At 43.8% G+C, this 24,186-nt stretch overlaps 3 protein-coding genes across 9 annotated transcripts in view; 1 reads left to right on the top strand and 2 right to left on the bottom strand.

Annotated features, from left to right (window-relative positions):
- The window catches only part of LOC142388547 (apolipoprotein A-I-like), a 282,451-nt gene that overhangs the window by 174,273 nt on the left and 83,992 nt on the right, over positions 1–24,186 (top strand). The gene's annotated exons all lie outside the window — the stretch shown is intronic.
- tmem25 (transmembrane protein 25) lies at positions 20–11,263 on the bottom strand. Of its 4 annotated transcripts, XM_075473923.1 has the most exons (11): positions 10,941–11,263; positions 10,689–10,843; positions 10,506–10,605; positions 9,780–9,893; positions 7,987–8,331; positions 7,601–7,891; positions 4,463–4,594; positions 4,341–4,374; positions 2,141–2,250; positions 1,043–1,126; positions 20–919 (listed from the first exon to the last, which is right to left on the bottom strand). In XM_075473923.1, the coding sequence occupies exons 4-11, from the start codon at positions 9,856–9,858 to the stop codon at positions 846–848; spliced, it is 1,149 nt and encodes a 382-aa protein (XP_075330038.1). In that variant the 5' UTR covers positions 9,859–9,893; positions 10,506–10,605; positions 10,689–10,843; positions 10,941–11,263; the 3' UTR covers positions 20–845. The 4 variants fall into 4 exon arrangements, with proteins under 4 accessions (XP_075330038.1, XP_075330036.1, XP_075330039.1 ...); XM_075473921.1 differs by lacking the exon at positions 10,506–10,605 and having other exon boundaries at positions 9,780–9,896; positions 10,941–11,262; XM_075473922.1 differs by lacking the exon at positions 10,506–10,605 and having other exon boundaries at positions 21–919; positions 10,941–11,262.
- The window catches only part of sik3 (SIK family kinase 3), a 36,829-nt gene continuing 28,278 nt past the window's right edge, over positions 15,636–24,186 (bottom strand). For all 3 annotated transcript variants that reach the window (XM_075473934.1, XM_075473935.1, XM_075473933.1), the window contains 10 exons: positions 23,567–23,686; positions 23,228–23,286; positions 22,970–23,079; positions 22,222–22,388; positions 21,998–22,125; positions 20,494–21,263; positions 20,178–20,332; positions 19,892–20,021; positions 19,684–19,810; positions 15,636–19,067 (listed from right to left, as the gene is read on the bottom strand). In XM_075473934.1, the coding sequence (XP_075330049.1) occupies positions 19,689–19,810; positions 19,892–20,021; positions 20,178–20,332; positions 20,494–21,263; positions 21,998–22,125; positions 22,222–22,388; positions 22,970–23,079; positions 23,228–23,286; positions 23,567–23,686 (1,761 nt within the window). In that variant the 3' untranslated portion in view covers positions 15,636–19,067; positions 19,684–19,688. The remainder of the gene's footprint in view (positions 19,068–19,683; positions 19,811–19,891; positions 20,022–20,177; positions 20,333–20,493; positions 21,264–21,997; positions 22,126–22,221; positions 22,389–22,969; positions 23,080–23,227; positions 23,287–23,566; positions 23,687–24,186) is intronic.

The following is a 24,186-nucleotide window of genomic DNA, read 5'->3' on the forward strand; positions in this document are numbered from 1 at the left end:
ACAACAACCTGTGACCCAGGGCTAACACCTGGCACACGCACACACACTCACACACACAAACACACACTCTCACACACACACCATGAGTCAAACATTACTGCTCTCCTGCACCTGCTCTTGAGAAAGAAAAAGAAAGCTAACTGTCTCATTTCTTCCTCAGCATATGCAGTAATGTTTTCAGCACCACAGAACAAACACTCAAGGTTAATATCATGTGAAAAACGCACATCACTCTCCCGATTCAAATGATCCACATTTGCAAACTCAAAAACCACTTCACAGCGCCCCCTGGTGGGTGCCTGACAAAACTGCAGCATGTTCAGCATTTACTTGCATACAATCTCTACTATCTTTATTAGAGCTCCCCTTTATACACATATACATATGCATACAAATATACAGTATATGACATGTTACATGGACATAAACAATTATATATCATATTATTATGCTCCATCTTATTCAGTTATTACTTGTCAACATGTAACATTCTGGTTAGCATAGAACTATGAATGCATTCCATTTATGCAACAAGAGAGACAACATTATGAGCATATGGTTACAGGGAATATTACGCCTTTTCTTCGCATTGATGAGATAAGATGCAAGCAGTGCAAACACCTGAGCCCCTGATTCACTTTATGACAAAAAACATTGACTGTTTAGTTTTGCAGGTAAGTCCAGAAACAGATAAGACCTCCAAAACGAGATGGTTCCAGCTTGAAGGCAACTGACGATTGGTTGAACTGGCTGAGTGGCAGTTGCTCTGGGTTGTCTCTAAGACACAGCTGCGTTGTTAGAAGTAGGTATGCATGCACATACAGAGTGTGTCACACTGAGGTCAGTCAGAGCCAGATCTCCTCACTACTTGTGCTGTTCACCTTGTAGATGTAGCCCACCATCGGATATCTGGCAAAACCTGGGAACCGTCATGCAAAAGGAAAAAAAAAAAAGCATAAATAATCACTGCATTTCCACTGCCCTGAAACTTAAACATAAATGATATTTAAAAATCTGAAGGTTCAAAGAGTTCATCCCTGACCCCTTGCTGCGTAGGCTAAAGACAGATCTTCCTCCTCTTCCTCTCTCTTTTCTCCCACGCTGTTTTGCTGGGCAGCCTCTCGGGCTACAAGAAGTGATGCGGGAAAGATGGAGCACAAAGGGCAAAGCAGAGACATAATGATATATTTCCTGGGGGAGCTGTTTTGGGAAAATACAATTTCATGATAATAACTGTATGTTAAAGCTTTTGCTGCTGCCAGATGAAGCCAACCAGCTGCCGTGAACTGGAAACATTTAGCCATTTCGCAGTGAAAGCTGTTGAAAGAGTTGAAAGGCCATGAATCTTTCCGCACGTCCATCTACAGCCTCGGCTAGAGAATGCTGGTGTGCTTTATTGTATAAGAATATTTACGCGTCAACAGTTTCCAATGATATGTTTCTGCGAAAGGCTTGTAATTTTGCGGTAATTACAGGAACAAGAAAATCAAAACGTCTGGTTTATCTGGGTACATTTCGAGAGATGACGCATACAAATCTTCACGCTATGCACACAATCTTTATCTTTACAATTGTTCTGCCCACACAAAAATGGTTAAAAACAGAATTATGTGCCAAAACTCTGTTCCAAAAAAAAGTGTGGAGATGCTGCACAAAATGGCAATAAAACATGTATATAAATGTAGGCCGTATATACTCTAAACCTCTATTTGAAAGACTACGCAGGGGGTAACATGAAGAACACAGAGCAAAAACTGAAAATGGAAAAAATATCTATCGGGCTGTTTTGTCTGAGAAACAGTGTTTTATGTATTTTTAATGAAGTGTTTATTGCTATGGTAGAATGTCTATCTGGATCAACCCACTAGGGGGCAAAAATAGCTAATCATTGAATCCAGACAACAAGGAACATATCTGCATTAACTGATTACTGACTGGCTTATGTTTTCTTTGTCACATTTTTCTATTTCAGGAGTTTCTCACTTTACATTTTACACCAATTATGGTGTAAAACATTCCATTTTTCATTCTGAATATGCAAATACTGAAATTTCCAGTTGCTGGGAAAAGCGTCCACCCTGCAGCCATTCAGGTCTGAGCTGAAAAGTTTTTGCCTTTTGTTAAATGGGGGGCCTCTTACCTTTTCTCAAAGCACCGAGGTCGTTGAGCTGCATGTTGGAAGGCAGAGACATGTTCTCTCTGGGGATGTGCGTCTCATCTGCTTTCTCCGTCTTCAGATTTGCTGAGTCACTGTGGGAATTATACAAAAAGATATCAGACTTGGATCAGAGGTGCTATTGATCTGGATGGACATAAAAGTTTTAGCTTTCATCGGTGTTTCCTTTCACTGCGCTAATGGTGGAAACTATTAGACAACACAGGCCATAAGAGTATGCTTAAATGTGGGTGGGATGTCAGATAAAGGAAAAAAATTATATGAGAGGAATGGTAGAAAGATAGCAAAGTAGTTTTAGTTTTCTACAATTTATAGGTGGATATTGTCATGCGTAATGTAGGACTTACAAGCATATTGGCATGTTACAATACAGACTTCCAAAACCCCCAGTGTTGAGTAATCCCACTGTGTGAGTGGTGTTAATCTGCCATGTGATGGTTAAAGAACAGGCACAACATTTTTGTGAAAGAAATAGCACAATTCTCTCATCTGGGTTGAAAATATTTGGCCGGGGGCACCACTAAGAGGACAGAGAATTAGTTACCTGCTAACCTGACCCGGCCTAAGCTAACAAGAGTCCAGCTATTGGCTACATTTTTACTGTACAGACTTAGCAGTGTCTCTCAGCATTTGAATTCAATTCCATTTATGTAGCACCAATTCAAAATAGATATCATCTCAAAGCTTTAGCTTCTAAGGGCATTTTTGGGACAAACTGATGATAAGAAGTAATAATAGTGCAATTTAGAAGTAACAAAAAAGAAGTTTTTCTGTATGACTTTATGACTCTAGATCCGCTTATATCCACATAACGGGAGGGAACAGGGCATCAACAATACAGCCTCTAAATAAGACATTATCTGTCATTATTTCACCAACACTTTAAGACGAATGAATGAATGAACGCGTACTATTGACGTCATCCCAGTAGGCGCGTGGGTAGAAAGCCCCCGATAAGCCCCCGATAGCCCCCAATAACAACAACACGGCAGGTCTGAACTAACAGTGCAATAGTACGCGTTCATGTTTTCACTTTCACTGTTATCGGTGAATAGATGAACGTATTTTATGTCAGAAATAAGGTCCAGGTTTAAAAAAACGAACTTCCCCTTTAAGCCAGAATTGCCCCAAGTTTGACAATATTGAAAGAAGATGACTCTAGAGATCTGTCCCATATAAAAGTTAAATGATCTTTACTGGTCAAAACAACTTGGAGATTCTTTGCAGTATGACTGGAAGCCAAAGTAATGCCATCTGGACTGACTATATATGAGTGTGTTGTCTGGAGCTATAAGAAGATCACTGGCCCACCAGTGAATCTAGAAATAAAGAGAAAGTTGGATGTGGGTCTATGATTCGCCAGAGCACGTGAATCAAGATAAGGTTTTTTAATAATATAATGCTATCTAAATGCCTGTGGTGCATAGCCCATTAATGAGGATAGATTGATCAAATGTAAAATGGAATTTTAATTACAACATGTCGTCAAGTATCTAAATGAGCTCATAGAGATCTACTTATGGTTGAGAAGCAATCCGAATATAAATCTGATCCGTCTGCTATTTCAAAAGCTCTACCAACTAATACATTCTATTTATTTAAATCTTTATTAATTTTTTTTATTAAATTTGTAAAGCAGCCCACAAATCCGTTGTTATTAAGAGATAATGGAGTACTTAGCTCATCAAAGCTCAGCCTAACTGCAGTGTTGAAAACAAACCTGGAGTTATTCCTGTTTCTCTCAGTTTTTGATAAGTCATTTTTGGTCCTATCTTTATGTAGGGGGGGGGGGTATTAGTGGTAAAAGATCTTTCTACTTCTAGTTGTGATTTCTATAAATTAGCGGAAAGCCAGGCATGAATTATACCCTCATCTGATTGTGTTAAGCTCTTTCCAAGTGAGAATATAGCTGTATTTTCTCATAATGTTGATCTGTTTCTTTAAATATGCTGAGGTCGGATTGTTTGAGGTTGGTGTAACAATCATATATGGTATAAATCTGTCACTCTGCGCTTGGAGAGAAAGAAAAGAAAATTCCAAGGATCTTATTTTATATTAAAAAATACATATAGTCTTGACATCTCACAAAGTTTTTTGCCTACTAACTGGATTTCCACCAGTCTCGTTAGCCTGTGTTACCTGCTCGTGACGCAAGTCTATTTACCTTTTCTTGGTCATCAGAATCTCCACTGGCTCATCTGAAACGCAATACATGGAAGTGTATTAGTCTGGTAAAGTATTCTATACACATTATTTTATCCTGCAGTCACACACATGGGGTCTCACCAAAGGACTTTCCCTTGTTTTTTTGCATGAGGCAGAGAACAATCAGACTGAGGATGAGAAGGGCCATGAAGGCCATGGCACCTCCAGTCACTATTCCCAGCATGGGCACCTCCACGCGAGACTGGAGGAACTCTGGAGAGAGAAGGAGGGAGATTTAAAGGAATAATGGTTAGCTTAGCTTAGCTTAGGTTAGGTTAGCATACAGACTAGAAACAAGAAAACCGTTGTCCAATGATAACACCTTCTAGTGCATGTAAGTTTCACCAATTAACACACTATCTTCACTGCTTAATAGGTACCCAAAAGTATTTGTCACAATGTTACGAAATTTAAGAGGTTATACACAACTATTTATCAAAAGTCTAATTAAAGCATTAAAGAAAAGGATTTGCTTTGAAATACTGTACTTTAAACATTGACTTACCCCCTGCTGCGTCCTGTGAGCCGAGTTCCTGCCTCGTTTTGGCGTTGACGAAGGTAGTCCGGCTAGTTTGCTAGGGTCCCGAAAATAAAGCGTTTTGCTTCTCAAAACAATATGCGTTCAAAAGAGTAATTCATTCAGTAGTGGCTCGTGGTCTGGAAAATAGGCGGGGCAGATGATCTGCGTTATCAAAATGCAAGCTTTTATGGAGCATAAAATTAGGCCAATAGTCTATGCAACCATACGCAGGGGGGGATGTGCGCACTCACATAAAAGTCTGCCATACAACAAACACAAAAGCCCCATTAAAATGAGCGAAGAGAAAGTTTGTGAAAGGAATTAATACTGCCTACGTTTCAATTAGAGGGAAACTTTAATGCGCAAGCATGGGAAACAGAACATTTTATTCCTATTGGAACAACCAGAGAGCCAGGGCTTTTTGTCATACCACGCACGGGAAAATGTCCGATTGAAAGACCTACCCTTATCCATTGTTTGCTGAACTATATTAATATCAGGTTTATGGGGGCCGAGGTTTTTAATAGCCAATTTTGTTCCCAAATCTAGTCTTTCAAATGAGTTCTCCAAGAGAAACTCAACGCTATTGAGTACAAGTTCGATGCTAGCAGCCATGGTTAAAACACCGGCGGATTACTGCTTTCAGCCAATACCTTCATCAAATCCGACATAGTTATCCGTTTTATCCAACAAGTTTGTAGGGGAATTTGGCGGCACTGAAGTTCCCACTGGCTAGATGGGCGGAGTAATATATTTCTTAAACCCTTTGAGTTCTTTCCATGTCCAGGGCAAGTCATACATCATATCAGGGCAGATCATACACCTGCCCCAATAGCATCTATACAGGCGCGCTAAATGTTACATGATATTATGCTACGTAGGGGCCTACAGTGATTCTGATTGGTAGAATTTGCTCGAAAGTTCTAAGAAGGGGCGGCGGGGCCGGACTTAGCTGAGGGCAGCCAGGCATCTGCCCTGGCCAGTGGCAATAGATCTAACGTTAAGCAGCCACACTGGAGGTAGGCTATATTTCAGCGAAAATAAAAACAGATTCCACTCGCAAAGTCCGTCACAAGCTACAATATGGTGTAATACGATTCCCACTGTGATTGAAGTTGAATTAAATATTTTATCTTTAATTTCGGAAAGGTTGGGGGTGTGGCAGGCGGGGCTCTCTGCCTATCCTGCCCAAATACAGCGGCCGCGGCTGAATTCATTTGCATCACAAAATCGTTAGCCAGAAAAGTCAGACCTCACAATCGCTTGGCGCTTATTCTCTCTCCTCTTCGTATCACTACAGGCTGTGTAAACTGTTTAGACCGAAGTGCAGACCGTGCAGTCCCCTGCTTACGAGCAGTAAACACCGTAACAGGTGTGGCTATCGCTAGGTGGCTGAACGCATTGATATCAACGGAGGCAAAAATAGCGCCAAGCGATTGTGAGGTCTGACTTTTTCTGGCTAACGATTTTGTGATGCAAATGTATTACTCTTTTGAACGCATATTGTTTTGAGAAGCAAAACGCTTTATTTTCGGGACCGCAGCCAACTAGCCAGACTACCCTCGTCAACGCCAAAACGAGGCTGGAACTCGGCTCACAGGACGCAGCAGGGGGTAACAAAATGTTCATAAATGATATTGCTAATATGGGATGTCATACAGCTTTATGTCAAAAGAGGCGAACTATCCCTTTAAGCATATTCCTGAAAACTTTTGTGAAAACACTGATGACCATGTTGTACTAAACTGTGGTGGTAAACTGTTATTTTTTGGGTTGAGACGTTTATGGGCTGTTCCATGATGCTGCGGGGCATGCATGAATATTTGGTCAAATTTGACGCCACCCCTATTATAATGCTATGAATATAAGGGGCAAAGCCTTTAATGCTGGATACGTGTTTTCAGCATCCGCATGTGCTAACCAATTGGGACCTATTTACGAGTATGTAACCGGTCTACAGTACATCATAAAGGTGTGGATAAAGGCGGTTTTGTTGCAAAATGTCTCCTCAAAGCAAGCATCTTAGTTGTTCTTCAGATTCTGATCTTTGTTGTCTGGTATGTTGCTTTTCTGAATAAGGACTGACTCAGGCTCATTAATAGTGAGTGCTCTCAGTCTATGCAGTTACAAAAATTTGGACTGCAAAATTCCGTGCCTTTTTAAAAGGTGATTCCATAATTTTTTCCCCCTCTCCCATTGTCAAGGCATCTGGTGCAGCGTTGCTGGAAGTTGTTCCAAGGACAGGTCCAGCAATGAGAGTTGCCTTGTGCGATTAGTTTAATAATGTTGGCAACTTAGTCCACAGCTGGAAAGGGATGAAAATATTTAGTATCTACTTTAGGGTATGTGTTTATGATTTCACATCAAACCCATTTCACATCAGCTGTGGGGTTTAGTTAAATTATGTTTTCTTTGCTTGCTCAGTATGTCAGAACCAGTCGAAAGTTCTCAGTCAGTGTCCTCAGCAGACATTTTAATCCAACAGCATAAAAATCTCGTTGGCCCAAATTCTGGCCAAGTTAAGTACCAATTAGTTTAGCATTAATTGATTTTCTCATATAACTCTAAGCAAGGAAGTGCATAAGCACATTTCTTGAAATGGTAAACTGTGCTATTAACGTTGCTTCGAAGGGCCCTGGTAATTTTTACCAAAAAAAATTTTTTTTTAAAGCATCACTTTTTCTTTAATGATCGCTAACCTGCCAGTGTGAGGTTGCTCTGCACTGTTCCCACACTGTTGCTGACATTCAACGAGATGTTCCCCGACAGGCTACCCAGTGTGACCTTCAGCGTGTGATTGGTCAGCCAGGGGTAGCTTCGAGAGTCAAGGAGGAGGAAGTCAGACGTGTTGCCCACCAACTGGCCCGACTGGTCGACAAAGGTGATGGTGGCAGGCGGATTGGACCGTACCAAGGCGAAGAGGACAAGAGAGAGGCCTGGATCTGAGGTTTCACTGTAGTGGGCATTTACCCTGAGGATCTCTGGTTGGACTGGGACACAGAGGAGATGAGTAGCTTTATTCACCCTGTCAACTGAAAGGATATGGATGAACTTACCATCCCTAAAAGAATTCACACACACTCACACTGGACATTGAGTGTGACCGTGGCATTGTTGCTCTCTCCTGTCCTGGGGTTGGATGCGACACACACCAGCTCCCTGTCCCACTTCCTGGCCCGCAGAGAGAAGGTGCTGTTGTGATTGGTCCCTGGTCTCATGACCTCTGAATCTTTTTGTGACGTCATCACCAGACGGTCGTGATTTGGTGATGGCTTTCTTTGCTGCTCCCCATTCAGGTACCAGGTGAGCAAAAGAGGGGCATGGGGATCCCAGCCATCTGATTGGCAGTTGAACCTGTGTGTCATGTTCTCCTGCAGTGTAACTGCTGCCTGGTGCCATCCGTCAATTTTAGGGGCTGTCTCAATTGCACCTGTGTGTGGCAATTATGTAATTAAACTATGTGAGCAAATATGGCAAATTAAAACATTTAAGGTAAAAGTAGCAACTATAAGAATATATTATAATCACTTTCAGAGAGGTATATGGTTATATCAGAAATGCCTGTCTGTTACCATGAATTGAAGAGCTGGCACCAGCACCCAGTTAGCTTAGCTTACGCCAAGGCTGGAAAACAGCTAGCGTAGCTCAGCATTTAGCTTCCAACCAGCACTTATCTCTAGGCAACTAAGAGACACATCAGAACAGAGCCAAAAGAGCTGCTTTTATCTTTTTCCAGCCTCCTAAAAATAAATAAATAAATAAAATAATTCCAACTGGAAGCATTTCTAATTTCTATGAATACAACAAAAAGATATAGGCAAATGTGTTAATTAGTTAACAGAGGTAGTCAAATAGAATGTTACTTTCTGACAGCTTTCTCCTTGTATTTGATGCTAAGTTAAGCTAATCAGTTCTGACTTGGTTTATGTTTAAAGAGGCCATGTTATGCTCCTTTAAAGATTCACATTGTTATTTGGGGAAGCTATTTGAAGAGGTAAACTCGCTTTCATGTTTTGACAAAACCTGATTTTTCCCATACTTTATATAGCTGCAGGACCACGTGTTACTTCTGTAATGTAATGAAGACATTACTTCTTTATCTCTAATCTTTGAGCTAAACTGTTCTGACATCTTTCCTGCTGGAAATGAAAATGACAGTGTTTGGTGTGGTGACAGTATGTGTAGCAAATGTGTTCCCAGAAGAGGAATCACCTCTGTCCTAACAGCCAGTGCAGACAGAGAAGCGCAACTTTAGCACCTGACCTGTACAGGCTGAAACGTATTCATTCCTGCAAGGCTTTTATGTGATGTTCTGCAGTGCCGGTGAAAGTTGTAAATATTTCGAACCAGCATGCATTTCTTTAAGACCATCATGCAACATATCAAGTCAGCACTGCAAAGCGCCACATCAAGTCAAGCGCACCTATCATCAACTTAGCTTGCAAGTTAGCCAAGGCTTACAGTGGATTTAGGTCTGTAGCATTACAGTTTGAAAAAAGAGATACAACAATTGAACACTGCTCAGGAATAGTACAGACAGGAACAAAAAATAATCAGGACAACTTTGTGCAAAACTGAGCCCACAGTTGATTTGGAAAACCTTTTAAGCACAATATTACCACGTTAGCCAAGGCCTGTACCCAGTTTTGGAGGTAGTCTACTGTAAAATAAAGGGGGCACAAAAAAAAAAGGTTTGGGTTATGTTTCACTTTGATTTACTTTGAAAATCCATACTGAAAATAGATTGTGAGAAAGAAAAACTCCCTTTGGTGCGGTGTGATCACCAACAAGATCCTTTTTAGTAGATTTTCAGTCACAAAGCAAAAGAATCACGTATCAAGGACGTGCATAATAGGTCAGTGCTACCGTGTATCTTACCTGTCCAGGACAAGGCCAGTGTGTTGAAGAACACAACAGCAGAGCCTGATGTCCACGTCCTCGGCCGCACACTCTTCATAGTTGCCAAAGCACGACACACACACGTGCATCTACCTGCTTAGACAAGAAATGACACAGCTCACTTAATCAAGAAAATGCTCTTTGCTGTATGGTAACAGAGATTTAAATGTGCATTCGACCCGAATCACAAAACCTACACCTGGAGATAAATTTTGTTTCAACCAATTTTTTCATTGGTTGAAACAAAATTTATCTCCAGGTGTAGGTTTTGTGTCCAGTTGGAGATATCTAATTGCACGGCATATTTGAGATTAGTAAAACTCAGCATCATGATGTTGTACAGGGAAACTTTGATTATTTTAAGCAATGTTGTATATAAATGCATTTGTGCATCCAGCTGTTAGTTGCCAAGGTACACTGTGATTAGGTTGGACACTGGGTTTTGACTAGAAGGAAGAATCCTTACAAGTATCCCTAATAAATCTCCATTTCTATACCATCTGTTTTTCTAGTTTGGAACCAGATGGCTGAAGTCCACTGGAGCTACATAAGGCCGCAGGTTTTGGTTTGTGACTCTTGTGAATTCACTCTATACAGGCATAAGTTCTGATGGATGACATTGAGATGCAGGCCTGAAGAAGAAAGAAATAAAAAAAAAAAAAAAGCAAAGCTGTGCAATAAAGGCAAAAACAAAGCCCACATTACCCTTCACAGAGTGACATGGCACTCTCTCCTCAGTAATTCACCGCCAGCCTTTGATCTGCAGACTTACGTCCATCACCAGATAAACAAAACATTCGCAGGCCTGCTCAGACCAACGTGCACACAAAAACAGTCAAAGGGGAAAGATCTTGTTTGCTGTGGGGGTCATGTGATCTGTGTGAGTACCTTTTTAAGAAAGCACAAACTCGGCAATCAATGAAGCACACGGAATCCTACATTCTGCATAGAGGCGATCTTGTAAAATCTTGGAAAACATGCATGGTTGAGGATGCTTGATGCTTTGTGCTGGCAATCAGGGCAATCTGATTGGCAGTAGAGCTCTACACACACAGAAACATATGCGCTTTGTCAGAGTACATGCAGATTTGTGCATTTGAATACAGAAATATGCCCTCTATGACGAACACAGAGTATTACCTCAGCCCTTTTTGCAGATGTCGTTGTGATTCAGCCTGCTGTAGCTCCATGGCAGCAGAGGAGGAGAGGAGGGAGAGTGAAGTAGGGTGATGACAGCGGAGAGATGAGAGGCAGTCTTCCCTTACTCACTTGCTCTCCCATCTGCGTACACTCATACGCTTACACATATACACACAAAACAGTTGGCTCTCTGCAGGATACGGCAACCTCCAGTCGAAGCTTTCACTGGCTGGCAGGGGCTTGCGAGGCTGGCTGACGCAGGCAGTCGCGGTGTCGCCACTGTTCTGAAGAGTAGAGAGTAGGAGGGGAGGGGGGGTGGAAAGGAAGAAGAAAGACAATAGAGAAAAGGAGCAAAGGCTGTACATAGAGAGATAAGCAGGAATGGGGAGAGTGGGCATAGGGTTGTGAGGGATGAGAAACAGCTGGTGTGGGAGAGGAGGATATATAGGTGAGAGGAAAAGAAAGAGCTCCATGCAAAAAAAAAAGAAGTAAATTTGCCTTTCGCAGTCAAGAGTTTGATGAGGAGAGTAAACTATTATTCAGTCTATATCGGGGTATGTTATAGTTCACATGTTACAAATGTATCACCATGATCTGCGTGGATGCAGAAGAAGTCTGAGCTCTGCTGCTTCAGACTGAAAAGCCTCTGCAGTGCAGCGATACAGACCAGAGCAGCAGCATGCAGAACACTGCAGCCAAAAGGCACACAAAGCAAACAAGGCAGGCATCTCTCTGTGAGGCCAGGTTGAAACCTGATATATAGAGAGAAAGCATTACTCCAGACCCTCAAATCACACGCTTTTACGTCTAGTTGTGCATGACATACTGTTTTTCGAATGTTTATCCTGTTCACTCCAAGTCTATCATAATTGTTTGGGGTCTTTGAGGAAGAATTCCTATGAGACAACTGTCCCAAGATCCTCTCTGCCAAGAAAACACTTGGCTGGCTAACAGCTAGTTATGCTCGTTAGCTTTCCCTCTTAAAATTATTGCATTTTTCTTAACTTTAGTCATCTCTGGAACAGCATCAAGACGGAGTTAAGAAACATATAGATTTTTACTGTGTGCACTGGAAGCTGTTTAAGGCAGTTTTTGTGCAATTACAAGGGGAGACCATTGACCTTTTGGTGGCAAAATGGATGAAATTGACAGGGAAAGTCGGCCCAATCACACACAGGTATAACAATTTCACCTACATTCACATAATTTTTCCAACTTTTCAGGCAACCGGAAGTTTACGTTCATCTCTGTAGGCTAAAAGATGTACAGATGCAGACTCAAAACACTGCTCCAGAGCTTATTAGCATCTTCCAATCTTTAGAATGACTTTCCAAACTCTTGTTGAAATTCATGAAAAGAAGAAAAACATCCCAACTAGAGCAAAGGAGTATCTAATCTTATATCAGCTTGTATTAGTTACAGCAGCACTGGGAATATCCTGCTATAGACAAACAAGTGGAACAAACTGCCAGTGGAGATTAAACTTTCACCAAAAGTGGACTTTTTTAAATCAAGGTTAAAAACATTTCTTTTCTCATGTGTCTATGCATGAAATCTGCACGGTATCTTTTAACTTATCTCGACTGTTGCTTGTTTTTAATCATTTCAATTATTTTCTTTCTCTTTTTTTATATTCTTTTATGTATTTTCAATGCATCTTCCACTCCTGGCTGCAATGCTTTTATTTTATGTAAAACACTTTGAATTGTTTTGTACATGAAATGTGCTATACAAACAAATTTGACTTTGTTAAAAAAGCATTAACGCCAATTTTTCACTCTAAAATGTCTTTCCGTTTGAAACAACGATCAAAAATCAGCATTCTGGCATCTACTCCATCCATCCATCCATTATGTTACGCTGGTCCGGGAATCGGGTCGCGGGGGCAGCAGCTTGAGCGACCCGATCGCGATCTCGTTCTTTCGGTCACTACCCACAGCTCGTGACCATAGGTGAGGGTAGGAACATAGATTGACCGGTAAATCGAGAGATTCGCCTTCTGGCTCAGCTCCTTCTTCACCACGACGGGCCGGTGCAGAGCCCGCATCACTGCAGACGCCGCACCGATCCGCCTGTCAATCTCCTGCTCCATTCGTCTCTCACTCGTGAACAAGACCCCGAGATACTTGAACTCCTCCACTTGGGGAAGGATCTCATTCCCGACCCGGAGAGAGCATTCCACCCTTTTCCGGCCGAAGACCATGGTCTCGGATTTGGAGGTGCTGATTCTCATCCCAGCCGCTTCACACTCGGCTGCAAACCGCTCCAGTGAGAGCTGAAGGTCACGGCCCGACGACGTCAACAGAACCACATCGTCCGCAAAAAGCAGAGACCCGATTCTGAGGTCGCCAAACCGGACCCCCTCAACGCCCTGGCTGCGCCTAGAAATTCTGTCCATAAAAATTATGAACAGAATCGGTGACAAAGGGCAGCCCAGACGGAGTCCAACCCTCACAGGAAACATGTCCGACTTACTGCCGGCAATGCGGACCAAACTCTGACACCGGTCATACAGAGACCGAACAGCCCATATCAAGGAGTCCGGCACTCCATACTCCCGGAGCACCCCCCACAAGAGTCCCCGAGGGACACGGTCAAACGCCTTCTCCAAGTCCACAAAACACATGTTGGGCGAACTCCCATGCTCCCTCCAGGATCCTGCGGAGGGTATAGAGCTGGTCCACTGTTCCACGGCCAGGACGAAAACCACACTGCACCTCCTGAATCCGAGATTCGACTATCCGGCGGATCCTCCTCTCCAGTACCCCGGAAAAGACCTTACCAGGGAGGCTGAGGAGTGTGATCCCCCTATAGTTGGAACACACCCTCCGGTCCCCCTTTTAGAAGAGGGGGACCACCACCCCGATCTGCCAGTCCAGAGGCACTGCCCCCGATGTCCACGCGATGCTGCAGAGGCGTGTCAACCAAGACAGCCCCAGAACATCCAGAGCCTTGAGGAACTCAGGACGGACCTCATCCACCCCCGGGGCCTTGCCACCGATGAGTTTTTTGACCACCTCGGCAACCTCAGCCCCACGTCCGAGCTCCCCAACTCTGCTTCCTCATTGGAAGGCGTGTCAGGATTGAGGAGGCCCTCGAAGTATTCCCCCCACCGACTCACGACGTCCCTAGTTGAAGTCAGCAGAGCCCCGCCTTCACCATACACGGTGTTGACGGTGCACCGCTTTCCCCCCCTGAGCCGCCGGATGGTGGACCAGAATCTCCTCGAGGCCGTCCGGAAGTCGTTCTCCATGGCCTCCCCGAACTCCTCCCGAGCCCGAGTTTTTGCCTCAGCAACCGCCGAGGCTGCGTTCCGCTTGGCCTGTCGGTACCTATCAGCTGCTTCCAGAGTCCCACTGGCCGAAAAGGCCCGATAGGACTCCTTCTTCAGCTTGACGGCTTCCCTCACCACTGGGGTCCACCAGCGGGTTCGGGGATTGCCGCCACGACAGGCACCGACCACCTTACGGCCACAGCTCCGGTCGGCCGCCTCAACAATGGAGGCACGGAACATGGCCCATTCGGGCTCAATGTCCCCCACCTCCCCCGGGACATGGTTGAAGCTCTGCCGGAGGTGGGAGTTGAAACTCCTCCTTACAGGGGATGCCGCCAGCCGTTCCCAACAGACCCTCTCAATACGTTTGGGCCTGCCAGGTCTGACCGGCTTCCTCCCCCACCAGCGGAGCCAACTCACCACCAGGTGATGATCAGTTGACAGCTCCGCCCCTCTCTTCACCCGAGTGTCCAGGACATACGGCCGCAAGTCCGACGATACAACCACAAAGTCGATTATCGAGCTGCGGCCTAGGGTGTCCTGGTGCCAAGTGCACATATGGACACCCTTATGCCTGAACATGGTGTTCGTTATGGACAGTCCGTGACGAGCACAGAAGTCCAACAACAAAACACCACTCTGATTCAGATCGGGGGCATATACTCATTAACCCTTAATGAGTAGATTAAATCAATCGGAAATCTTACGTGATGCACGGTTATTCCGGTCAGTGGTCGACACAGAAAATGACATTCTTTTTAGTTCATAGAGTCAAACTTTAACCACTTCTAAAAGACACTAAACTTGCATATTTTTCTATAAATTAATCATCGGGGAAATGTAATGCGAACTTTACTCTAAATGGATAGAATACAGCACCCCGGCACAAGCCAACATAATACTTACAGTGAAGCATGGGGGTGGCAGCATCATGCTGAGGGCGTTTCTGGCTGGGATGGGAAAAGCATTTCATGCAACCAAGATAGATGCTGTTGGTTGGACTACATGTAGCAGTGTTGGGCATGAACAGCACCACCACCTCAGAGAAATTACTTTATTTTGATGGCACGTGGATTGATTGAGTGGCCTCTCACTGTGACCTATGGGAATGTGGAATGGGAGCATCCAAGTCACTTGTCATGTTACTTTAGGTTCCAAGGCCACTGAACTAACTCTTCCCCCTAACCAGTTTAATTGCATGCAAGTGGAGTTTGATGTTCCAACCGCTGGTTGAGATCAGACATGCATGGATTGAGAGTTTTTGAGGGTATGTGCTTTTCCCGTTAACTCAGAGCACATGGCATGAATTCATGGAAATCGCACAACAGTCCTGGACACGACAACAGAATGAACAACAGATAAGGGGACTGAATACTTCCTGAAGCGACTGTAGCTGATAGCACAAAGAAACACAAGTCAACTGTTTTAAATTATTTCTTTATTTATATATATTTATTTATTTATTCATCTCAGTTTGGTTGATATTTTTAATCATTGTTGTTGCACTTTAGTATTTTTGTAGTCAACAGAAATTAACATAAAAACATCAACAAAAAATTTATTCAAAAATGAACCGATAGAAAACAAAATGAACCGGAAAAACAGGGTGGAAAGAGCTGGCTTGCTGGGATGGAGAGAAGAGATATAAGCCAGAGATGGAAGAGTTGGGAAAGGTTAAAAAAACAAAACAATGGTCAGTATGATCAGAGTCTAAAGCAGCTTGCTCCATTATTTCTGAATCATGCAGTGCTTTCCATTCCCTTAAACTGTCCCCGGTCACAACATGACACATGGACTCTGCTTGTAATTTGAGTTTCTATCCTGACATGAGATGAGAAACATGCCACTCCGTTAGTCGTTTTCGTCTTCCTTAAGTCAAATCCTTTCTCTTCCCAATCTCTTTTGGCTTGGTGTAAACAATGTGGAAACGAGGAGGAAAGACGTGGAAGAGAAAGAAATGAGAGCCAAAGGGAACGCTGATGCAATGTAATTAGCAATGGAGGACAGCTTCTTATACCAGATGAGACAGAAATTGAGTTTGCGAAGGAACAAACTGCACACCAGATTAGAGTTAAACTCCACTGTTTGTGCCTCTACGTACTACGTACTTTAGAGAACATACTAACCGCATCGAGTTAGAATAAGGGTGAGAGTTGGAATAAAATAAGTGACATGCTGCAAATGGAAAGCACTAGTGCAGCAGGACACCGTCTACAGCTCTCTGACGTAAACAGCTTACAGAATACAAACTGTGCAGCCAAGTATTGAGCTATCTGGCCTTTACAAGCAAAATAAATGAGGCTTTATTCTTTGCACCAGTCTCTTGATGGCCAAGTAATAATTCAATATCCAACTGTACTGTATGTTTAACAATAGACAGAACTCAAACGATTAAAAGAAAAAGAAAAAACGAGGGGGGAAAAGGGAGGTTCAGTCCTCTGCTGTGGTCCCCGGCGTGCTGCAGCCTCCATCTGGCTGCGCTTCAGCAGAGGGCACAGACCGGGGAAGACATGTTTAAGGTGTGCACACCCTGCCCTGCTCTGAACGCAACCTAGTATTCCTTTAAGAATCTAAATGTTTCATTCCTATGGTCGCCTCCTGAAATGTTTCCCTTTTACAGTTTGGAGGCGTGTCCAGGTGTTTTTTTTCCCGACGCCGACAGGAGCCAAGGACAGTTCACGAAAAGCTTCCGTCGCCTCCTCCCACCTTCCCCTCAGGGTTTGGAGTCGAACGAAGTGGGCAGAAATCAGGTGAGAACAAAGAAAACCAAAAGAAGGGAGAGGGGGAATTGTAGCTGTAGTTTCCTCAATGGTTGTCAAAAGGTAGCAAAATTAGCCTGGGAGGAGGGGCAATGTCCACGAGGCGCCATCTGATCAGAAGCCGATGTAGCAAAGGATGAAGGGAGGATCACAGCAGATGGCAAAAATACATAAAAAGAGAAGTGGGTTTTGTCTGTCTTCTTGCTTGTGATGTTCAGGATGATATGTCAGCTATTTTACAAGTTATTCCCTTGTTTTTTTTTTTTAGTCTTTTTTAAAAAAAAATTCTTTCTTTTTTTAAGAGTATCAAGTCTCTGTAGCACCCGAACCAACCCAGACGAAGCCCAAAGCCTGACCCTGTATAGCCTGCCACAACTACCCCTTTAACAGAAAACAGGCCCAACATCAACAAGAATGACAGTCACGACATCAATTGAAATGATATTGTAAAAAGCAACGCAAAGTAATTACTCTCCTCTTATTCAAGTGTCTCAATGTAATATTAAAAGAAGAACAATCGTTTTCACGACAGAAGGAGCGACGTCTCTCTTCTCTCTGCCCTCTTTTGGCTAGAAATCTCAAGATTCATAAAGCACAAAAAAATAATAATAATGAAGCAAAAAGGAAAACATTTTAAAAGACATCCAAAAACACAAACAATAAACCATACCAATAATAATAATAATAATAGTAATAATAATAAAAAAAAGAAAGACTCTCCGACAGCTAAAAACAAAAACTGACCAAAGGAGAAGAAAAAGAAACAAAACCAAACAGAAAAAGACTCGATATTAAAAGTGTAATAGCGTTCTATACATGGCATCACTGTACAAGGAAAGGAGGAAATGTCTGGTACAACTACCCACAATGCAATACACTGGTACTGACAGGAAAGATGAGGGTGGAGAATACAGGGTGGGGGGAAATCAAGGGTTGGAGAAGATGGGGAGGGTGGAATTGGAAAGCAGGGCAACAGAATGAAAGAGGGGCAAGGAACTGCGAGGAGTAGCGGAAACCGGCAGAGGATAGCTTGAACCGAAAGTGCAGAATTACTTAAGTCATCAAAGAACATCGTTGTCCTCCTTGCAACACAGTACTGTTTTCCTTTAATAATAATAATATTCATTATAATAAAACTTCTTTGACAGAAAACGGTAATAACAATAAGAGTAACCATATTGACCATAATGCCGATGTTGACATTAAGTGTAAAAATGAATTTCAAAATAAAAATCTTTAAAAAGAAAAGGATGCCGGAACAAAAATAAAAACAAAACAAAAAAAAAAGCTGGTTTGTCCTGTGCGATGTCACTGAGCTCCATCTTTGGATAGAGCGATTTTGGTGCCCAGTTAGGAGCCTGACCCATAACACCCGCCACCCGACCCAAAGGTGCCACCAGAGCGGAGACTTCCGCTCGCTCCGGAAACATCTGCTGCAGGACAGCAGGAGCGGGCAGAGAGGCTGAAGCATTACCCTCACCTCCACCTTCTTCTCAATCATACACACACACACACACACACACACACACACACACACACACACAAAATCAAGCCTTATGTAAATACTTTGCAACAGCAGTGTTTATGTTTCTTTGTGTTGTTGACTCCAGGTTCTTGAAAGTGTTACTGTATCAATGCGCTGACCAGTGAGGCACATGATGAGTATATGCCGACGGTTAGGGTGGAAAGGGGAGGCTTAGGTCAGGGCTGCGGGTGGTTTGAGGCGGGCCAGGTTTGCGAGGGGAGTGGAGAGGTCGAGTCGAAAGAGGGAGGAGTGGAACCCCAATCTACTCAAGATGAGAGGTGAGAAGAGGAGAAATCCAGCAGCAAAGAATGCTGGATGTCTGTGCAGAAAATGCTGGCACTTTGACCTTGTGAAGCCCCCCACCCCCACCCTTATGAATGTCTACACCCACCCAGACTCCCCCTCTCTTGCGCAGACTGCCCTCCAAAGGACAGATGGAGACAGACAGATGGACACAGAGCGCCCCCACTTGGGCAGACGACGGTGGTTTTGGCGGGATGCTGCTCAATTCAAGTCAACACAACTCAGGGTGGCCGATATGGACCGATGCACACAGGATACATCACTTCCTACAGGAAGACACAGGCAGAGAAGACAATGACAATGATTTACTTCAATTATTGTACCCAAAAACAGGAATAAAAAAATGTGAAAACGGTTTCCCCCAAATGTCAACAAAATCCTTGTTTGACAGATGTGGGAAAAATCCAGCAACAGTACGGCTGCAATGCAGGAATTCTGGGATTCAGAGTTGGGTTTTTTTTTTGTTTTTTTTTTACCTTAATTCACATTTGAGACTCAGGACTCTAACGTCTGCTGCCTCAATTTTCGTTCTCATGTCAAGTTTCTGAACTTTGAGATGTAAATGTAAATGTATTTTATTTATACAGCCCTTTACAGATAATCGTTACAATGTACCAAAGTGCTTTACAGCAGGTAATAAATAAAGAGAAGAATAAGTAAAAACAAATAAAAACAATAAAAGAACAGTGAAAGCAATAACATAACACAAAATCGAATAAGATAAAATAAGATAAAAGTGTCATCATACTACTGGGTATTAAAAGCAATCCTAAATAAGTAGGTTTTTAGCCTAGATTTGAAGAGGCCCAGGTCAGAAATAAGACGGTGCCATTAAAACAAGTAGTAAACTCTTCCAGTCTGTTGCTCTGTGTGTGTGTATACCTGTGCTAGACCCCAGCCTGCTCCATGCTGTACTGCAGGTCAGGGGGCTTGTAGCTGAGGAGCATATCACTAGTGCAGGACGAGGGGTAGCAGGCTGCCGCGTGGAGCTCCCCTTCGACGTCGCACACTGCATGTGAAACACATCTTGTACTGGGGTTGACACAAACAATTTGCACAATGTTTGCAATGTTTGCATGTCTCTACCAACCTGACTCTTCCCGCTGGTGCAGCTGCTGGCTTCCCGTCAGCGACGTCTGGCTTAGAATGTCTGACATGCGAGCGGAGCTGAGTGCCTTTCCGGCCAAGAGGCTCATCCCCGACATGGGGTCGGCCTGATCCTAAGCAGGAAGAAGGAGGAGCAGTTTTAGCCCGTGGAAACAAACCGAAAAGTCGAATACAGGAAATCTGATAAGGAACTTATAGGCCTGGGAATGTAACACTCTCTAGTATTTGATTCACCTAGAACTAGATCAAAAAAGCAGACTTTCACTTACATAGGCATCATCGCAGGTCGAGATGGTGTGGTGGCGCTGTAGCTGTCCTCGAGATCTGTAGGCGTCACCCTGGGAACCTCGAGGATAGCCCACACCATTGTGATCAGGCACTTCCATTGCCTGTCCTTGGGGCCGGCACTCTACATGCTCAGATTCTGAAAGAAAGTAAATAATAAACTGCACCGAATTGAACCTTAAAAGCCTTTAAATGCAGAACTGCAACAAAAATGCCCAACAAAATATATTTCAGTGAAGAAAAAAGTGAATTCCATATCATTGTGGCAAGGTTGAAAATAGCCGAGCAAAAAGATCTCACCTCTAGTAGCAGGAGTACTCCTTATGTAACCACTGTGCCTGTGTGTAGGGGAGCTATAGGGTGGGGTGCCCCCTCGGGGAGGCCCAAGTAGCTCATGTCCTTCTCCTGCCTTGGCCAACAGACCCTCGTGCGGGTGGTGGTATCCAGCTGGCGCCTCGTCTTCCTCCATGCTCTCCGAGTGAGGTAAGCTGGGACAAGGTGCCTGAGGAGTGTGCTGCTGCGGCTGGACCTCCGGGGGTCGGATTTGGAGGAGGTGGTGGTAGTGTTGCCCCCCAGATGTGACCTGAGGTGCAGGTGGCTCCAGGCTGTCTCCTTGGCTCAGCTGGCGGAGAAGCAGCATATCTCCAAAGTCTTGCAGTGCACCGCTCGGTGGTGTCGGGGGTGCTGGGCATGGCCGCGGACTTTGTCTCTTCAACAGGGCAGCCAGGTCTTGGGAGGGCAACCTGGGGTCGGCGTGGCCTGTTAAAGAATGGCGGGGAGACAGAAGGCCCTGGAGGGTGGGGGTGACGTGCTGTTGTGGGGGGCGGTAGTCCAAAGGAGTTGGGGAGAGTAGGGCCTGCTGTAGTGTGGAGGGGGCCCCATAGCTGCTGGTCCCCACTGCCCCACTCTGGTAACCTTCCAGGCCAGGGACTTCAAGGGAGGTTCCCTGCAGGTAGGGGCTGTAGGAGCCGAGCACTCCGGAGGCCCCCCGGGAGGCAGCGTCACCAGAGAAGAGGTGGGGATTGAACTGAACCTGGTCATAGCCCGATGTGAATCGGCCAAGACTGCGACTGAACAGGAGGGAGGGCAGAGGACAATTAGCTACTAATGTCAATATGTCCTCAATGGCCTATACAGACTGCAAAAAGTCATCTAGTTTTCAACAATCCAACAGGGCAACACACACAGCCTAGCAAACACTCGAGTCCAGCCAGGATTCAACTGTTCACTGAGAGGTGTAAAGACAAATGATAGTTTTTAAATGTCGGTATCTTAAGATTGCTTCATATTTTCTCAGTGAAGGAAGACCTGGCTACAAGGGACTGTTTATGGGAGGATAACGTCAGGGGTCACAAGGACACTGATATCCTACCCCACCTGTTGGGACACAGCTGTTGTATATCAAAGACTCACCCTGATGCAGTGAGGAGGAAAATTGTTGATGGTATCGTCTCAACAAAGATGATAAGGGACTTGCATTCATTGTATATAACTCATAAAACAATGTGTTCATTCTGATGTCTGCTCCCCCACATATAAAATCTCTGGCCTAAGCAAAAGTATTCATGTCTCAAGTTGCAAAGCACATTATTTTGAGACATCAGTGAATGTGAAAAGCAAACAGATTAGTAAACATGCAATGATAACAACAAAAAAGCATGAATGTAAACAGACTCATGCGGTGATTAAATGATAAAATAAAAATAAAATGGTAAGGCGGAAAGAAAAGACACAAAGATAGTCCATTGGTTATGATGGCAGCCACCAGGGGGCGGTGTGATGCATTGAAGGGAGGGGTCGTCACCTGTGTGTCTCAGCATTGTCTGCACTGAGCTGCTTCCCGAGGACTCGGTGTCCCCCTGGTGTGGACAAGAAGCCGCCCGGTCTCTGTGCCCCACCTCCCAGTTCCACTTCCTGAACCTGAATGGTAACCTGGACAGTCGAGATGGAATGTAAGGCATCTTATCTTTTAAATAAAAATGTTATTTCGTCATCGACAGAGACAAAAGCGATGGGCTTTGCAGTCACCTGCTGCTGTTGAGGTACACCCTGTCCCATTGGGACGGTGGGGCGGGCAGACGCTTGCGGATTGGTTGGCAGAGAGACTCGAGGCAGGCCTGTAGAAGGTGGGCTGCCACTCTGTCCCTGATACATCGCTGGGGCACCATGCTGGTACTGCACTGATGACTGACCCCCTAAGACAAGAAAGGAAAAGTCTCTTTCACCCACCAAAATTATTTGAGCAATTAAGCTTTTTTTTTTTTTTCCGTAATATGTACTTATTTCATTTTCCAACCATTAAGTGTAACCAGAGCAGGTTCAAAGCTGTGCATGTTGGTTCATGTATTCCCACCGGCACCCCATTTAATGATGCCATTACAGTTTGTTATTAACAAAAATGTTTTCTATGTTTGCACTTGAAAAAAAAAAAAAGAGAAGCACACGCTATGTATTTTCTTGCATTATTAAAACTAATATAAAGTAAAAGTGTTCGTGTCCAGATAATAAAGGCCAGACACTGTTAATATTCTTACCCTTGATGCATGTCCAGCACATCTTAATCACGATTCTAATTAATGTTTAAAAACAACAAACATAATGTGATGAGCTCAGGGGTAATTACCTGTGAATATTAGCTGCCAAGCTAAAATGTTACTGGACATTAAAGGTTCTACTTTAATGTCCAGTAACATTTTGAAATGATCAGTTAGCTGTGACTGATCACTGCTTTCTTAATTAGTCACCACACCAATACAGCACTCGAGCCATCACTAACCGTGCCCTTGCATTAAGCCTGCGGAACCAGGCGGAGGACTCTGATTGGGTTGTCTGAAGAGGTGGTTGCTGGGATGTGTTGGTGGAGGGCTCGAGGGCTTGATACGCAACCTGACGGAGGACGGGCCAGAGTGGGAGAGGAGAAAAGACACATAGCAATGATGTAACACTTGAGTTAGTACTGCTGCACCACAGTATTGGGTTCACCGTTCAAAAGATGATGAGCAATGTGTGTGTGTTTGTGGTTTTTTTTTTTCACCTCTGAAGCTGGTGGGTTAAGTGACTGGGCTGGCTCTCTCCGTGGCCTAAAGATAGACCCTGCCGACAAAGAGAAATAAAAGCTAATTCAAAGCATGTATCTAACGTAATCATGAACACCTGCAGCTGACTACATGTGGTGATTTAGGTGCCATGATTTCTGTGAAGCCTACGATGTGAAAAATAATGCAATTCTCGCTATAAAATGCCTCTCATTTTGACAATTTCTACTCCATTTTCAGATAGCATATTAAGAACACCCCCCTCACAGCCGTAAGTTAATCAGGTAGCAGTTTCCAACCGGCGACTTTGTCAGAGCCGTTTGTCTTGCTTCAAATACCTGGATTTGCTGGTGGAGGATTTGTTGCTCTTGCTGGTACAGGATATGCTGCTGCTGAGTGTGCTCCAGGAAGCGCTCGTCCTGCTGGGCAGCGTACATTTTTTGGAGCTGCTCACACTCCTATTACAAACACATACATGCACCCCAAATATTTAATATACAACAAATCACGGAACGTAGTTACACTTCAAAAAAAAAAAAAAAATAGTGATTTTACAAAGGCTACAGGTTAGTATCTGGTGTCACCCTGATGAACAGTTAACAGCATTGCTTCTTGCTCACAGTTACAACTGAAACAAACCTTGTGTAATAAATGATTGGCGTTTAGTATTCAGAGGCTATGCTAATCCATTTTAGATTTCCCAGTGGAACAAAAAGTTGAGCTACATGTGTCAGCTGACTAACTGGTAACCCAGAGGATGAGAGAGGGTGCACTTCTAAAATCAAGCTAATGCTTTGGCTAATAATCCTCATGACAATGAACCCCGAAATGAATTATGCTGCTAATACAAAGGCACAACTTTTTCAACGATGAAAGTCATTGCAATTTCTGACATGTTTTCTTTGTTTCCATGTTTCTTATGTTGCTACACAATCGGCCTTTTCTGAGGACTGTCATG

The sequence above is a fragment of the Odontesthes bonariensis genome, chromosome 9 (genome assembly GCF_027942865.1).
Source record: "Odontesthes bonariensis isolate fOdoBon6 chromosome 9, fOdoBon6.hap1, whole genome shotgun sequence".
Classification (NCBI taxonomy): Eukaryota; Metazoa; Chordata; class Actinopteri; order Atheriniformes; family Atherinopsidae; genus Odontesthes; species Odontesthes bonariensis.